This window comes from Pteropus vampyrus, unplaced genomic scaffold (genome assembly GCF_000151845.1).
Source record: "Pteropus vampyrus isolate Shadow unplaced genomic scaffold, Pvam_2.0 Scaffold267, whole genome shotgun sequence".
Taxonomy (NCBI): domain Eukaryota; kingdom Metazoa; phylum Chordata; class Mammalia; order Chiroptera; family Pteropodidae; genus Pteropus; species Pteropus vampyrus.
In genome coordinates, this window is record NW_011889048.1 from 463,348 (window position 1) to 466,611 (window position 3,264).

The 3,264-nt window shown below is 64.7% G+C and overlaps 2 protein-coding genes across 2 annotated transcripts in view; one reads left to right on the forward strand and one right to left on the reverse strand.

The window, feature by feature from the left end:
- SBNO2 (strawberry notch homolog 2) overlaps positions 1-1,022 on the forward strand; it is a 40,652-nt gene extending 39,630 nt beyond the window's left edge. Inside the window, exon 32 of the mRNA XM_023520470.1 lies at positions 24-1,022. Within this exon, the coding sequence (XP_023376238.1) occupies positions 24-353 (330 nt within the window). The 3' untranslated portion in view covers positions 354-1,022. The remainder of the gene's footprint in view (positions 1-23) is intronic.
- Positions 1,023-1,931: 909 nt separating this feature from the next.
- GPX4 (glutathione peroxidase 4) lies at positions 1,932-3,128 on the reverse strand. The gene is made up of 6 exons (XM_023520442.1): positions 3,033-3,128; positions 2,801-2,945; positions 2,521-2,672; positions 2,402-2,426; positions 2,243-2,302; positions 1,932-2,169 (listed from the first exon to the last, which is right to left on the reverse strand). The coding sequence occupies exons 1-6, from the start codon at positions 3,089-3,091 to the stop codon at positions 2,137-2,139; spliced, it is 474 nt and encodes a 157-aa protein (XP_023376210.1). The 5' UTR covers positions 3,092-3,128; the 3' UTR covers positions 1,932-2,136.
- Between the last annotated feature and the right edge of the window lie 136 nt (positions 3,129-3,264).

A 3,264-nucleotide genomic window follows, 5' to 3' on the forward strand; every position in this document is an offset into this window, starting at 1 on the left:
CGCTCGCCTGCGGCCCGGGCGAGGTCCTGGACCTCACCTACAGCCCGCCGGCCCAGGCCTTCGCGACGCCCTCGCCCTTCGCCTTCCCGCTGCCACCGGACCCCACCCCTGCCCCCAGCAGCCTGCTGCTGGGCGCCCCCGACGCCCCCGCCGACCCCGCGGCCCTCGTGCACCACCAGGGCTGCGACATCAACTTCAAGGAGGTGCTGGAGGACATGCTGCGCTCCCTCAATGCTGTCCCGCCCCCCGAGCAGCTGGTCGTGGGTGCAGGAGCCCCGGGTGCGCCTGGGGGCGGCGGGGGCGCCGAGCGGCAAAGCGTCATCCAGTTCAGCCCCCACTTCCCCAACTCCTAGGCCTGGGTCGCCACCGGGCGTTCTTCCTGGATGAGACTTATTTATGTGTAATACGCCATGTCTACCCGGACACAGTCCTGGCCTTGTACCGAAGCGGGTGGTGAGCAGGGCTCTGGTCCTCTGCGACTACTGAGAGGAGGGGCCGGGGGTGCCCCTTGTCAGGCCGACCCTCCACTGCAGTGCCTTCCCGGTGGTGCCCGGGCAGACCCCCGGCAAGGTGCCACCAACCCGCGGGGCCCCCTGAAACCCTGCCTGGGGGGTGGCGATGTGACAGTCCCCGCCACGCAGGACCACGCAGGACCAGGGGCCAGGCGCCCAGGCGGGGCCTGCGGGTGGGGCCCACCCTCCCTGCCTCGCCTCTCCTGCCCTCCAGGCCTGGAAAGCCTGGAACCCCTGAAATACACAAAACTGGGTGGCCCCAAGAGCTGGAAACTCAGGAAACCCCCGGTGCTCAGGGCCCCGCCGTCTGGGGGGCTGTGTGGGGCAGACCCCATTAATATATGCAATCCCCCTCCCTGCTCTCTGCTCCCTAAGTTATTGCCCAGCTGCCTCTCCCAGGGCCCGGAATCTGTGGAGCTGGTGGGGGTGGCCCCCGGTTTCTACGGTATTTATAGTAATTCCTGTATATATGTAAAGAGATCTTTTTTAAATATATGTGCCTTTTCACTACTTCCCAGGCTGTTTGTTTCTCCAGCCCAGGGACAGCGAGGGCGCAGGGCGGGGGAGCTCTGCACGTACCCTCCAGGAGGGCATTTAGGGGTGGCTGCCATCTGCAGAGGGTGGCGGCATGCTGTCTGAAATGGGCTCACTCCATGCACCCCACCCCCCGTGAGGCCGTTCTTTCGGTCTTGGGGCTCATCCCCCTTGCCACATACACGACAGCCAGACTGGAGAGACACCTCTACCCCTTGGGGCCATAGGCACCAACGCAGTGAGTCAGGTGTCTCCCAACTGACTGAACCAGGCTGGTGGTATCGTACACCAGAGGCTGCTGCCTCACGCCACTCACTAGACATGAAGCCCATGGGACCCTCGTGGTGCTGAGACCAGTTTCCCAGACCCCCTGGTGTGTCCCTCTGTGGTGCTGGTTACGGTTACGGCACAAACAGAGAGCCCAAGAGCTGGGTCCTGTTGGGAACACAGGGTGGACACCAGTCCCCCCTCCTAGGAGCACACCAGGCCTCTGGCCTGACTGAGGGGACACACAAACGGGCAGGAGCCACCTCCCTCTGCAGTTCCCCACCCCTGCTGCTGGCCTTCCTGGGAGTACTGGAAATGGGGGTGCCCCATACCCCAGGACAGCTCCCTCAACTGCAGGCCAGCTGTGGTCCGGGGCCTCTAGAACAGCAACTGGTGCAGGACCCGCACGACCCTCCTGGGGGGCTGTGGACAGCACCCCGTGAGCAGGCTTGGGGGCTCCGGCTCCCCTGGCCCTCCCGCCTCCGCCGGCTAGGGAATACCCAGGCCCAGACCCGGGTCGGAGGAATCAGTGCGCCTGCGCACAAGGGGTGGAGCCGCCCTCTGAACCCCAGAATTCCACACCCCACGACCCTCCAGGGAGGCAGGAGCACCCAGCCGGCCAATTTGTATGTTTTATTCCCACAAGGCAGGGGGTGTGAGCCGCGAGCCTGGCCGGGCCGAGGGTCCTTCCTCCAGCGGGGGTGCACGCCGGGTTCTCGGGTCTGCCCCACCAACGACTGGTTTTCAGGCAGACCGTCATGGGTGCCGGGTGGAAGGCTCCAAGGGGCACAGGCGGGCGCGGGCAGGGGCGCGCACTTGTGGGTTACAGGTAGCAGGGCAGGTCCTTCTCGATGACCTGCGGGGCAGCACAGTCAGGCACCCTTCCTCCCGCGGCCCCACCCAGGTGGCCTCCCTACAAAGGCACCTACCAGGGGCTCTTCCATGGGACCGTAGCGCTTCACCACGCAGCCATTCTTGTCAACCAGGAACTGCCAGAGGGGCAGCGTCAGGCGGAGAGGCCCGTACCAGCTGCCCCATTCGGCGGGGCAGTCCTGGTCTAGCCCCCCCTTCCCAAAACCCCCACCTACCTTGGTGAAGTTCCACTTGATAGCACTACAAGAAAAGGGGAGAGTCACGAGGAACCCTGTGGCAACGGCGACCCCCACAGCCCCTGGTGAGCCAGCCTGCCCTCCCCTCCTCCACTCACTTTCCCAGCATGCCTCGCCCCTTGGGCTGGATTTTCATCCACTTCCACAGCGGGTGGGCATCGTCCCCGTTGACACAGATCTTGCTGAACAAATCGAATTTGACATTATAGCCGGCGGCGAACTCTTTGATCTCGGCATTAGTCCCTGGCTCCTGTGGTGAGTGGGGGACGCTGGGGTGAGCGGAGAGGGGCCTCTACCCCTTTTCGGTCCCCAGTTCCACACACCCAGTTCCCCACGCCCGCACACAGGGACTCCCAGGGCACAGAGCCGGCCACGCACCTGCCTCCCGAACTGGTTGCAAGGGAAGGCCAGGATCCGCAAACCACACTCAGCATATCGGGCGTGCAGGTCGACAAGCTGAGTGTAGTTTACGTCGGTTTTGCCTCATTGCGAGGCCACGTTGGTGACGATGCACACGAAGCCCCTGGAGGTGGGATGGGGCAGTCAGGTGAGGTCCGGACCGCTGACCTTCCCCCTGTCGCCCACCACCACCAGGCAGGCAGGTACCCACCGGTACTTGTCCAGGTTAACCATGCGCCCGTCGATGTCCTTGGCGGAGAACTCGTGCATAGACCGAGCACAGCGCCAGTCTTCGCGGGACGCGCACTACAAGGCAAGGGCACGCTGAGTGGGTGGCGGACATCGGGGATCCTCATCTGGCCTGCGGTCCCCAGGGCAGGAGGGATCCCAGGCGGATCCCTGCCGAAAAAGACAGGGCCCTGGGGCAGGGAAAATCGGCTCCT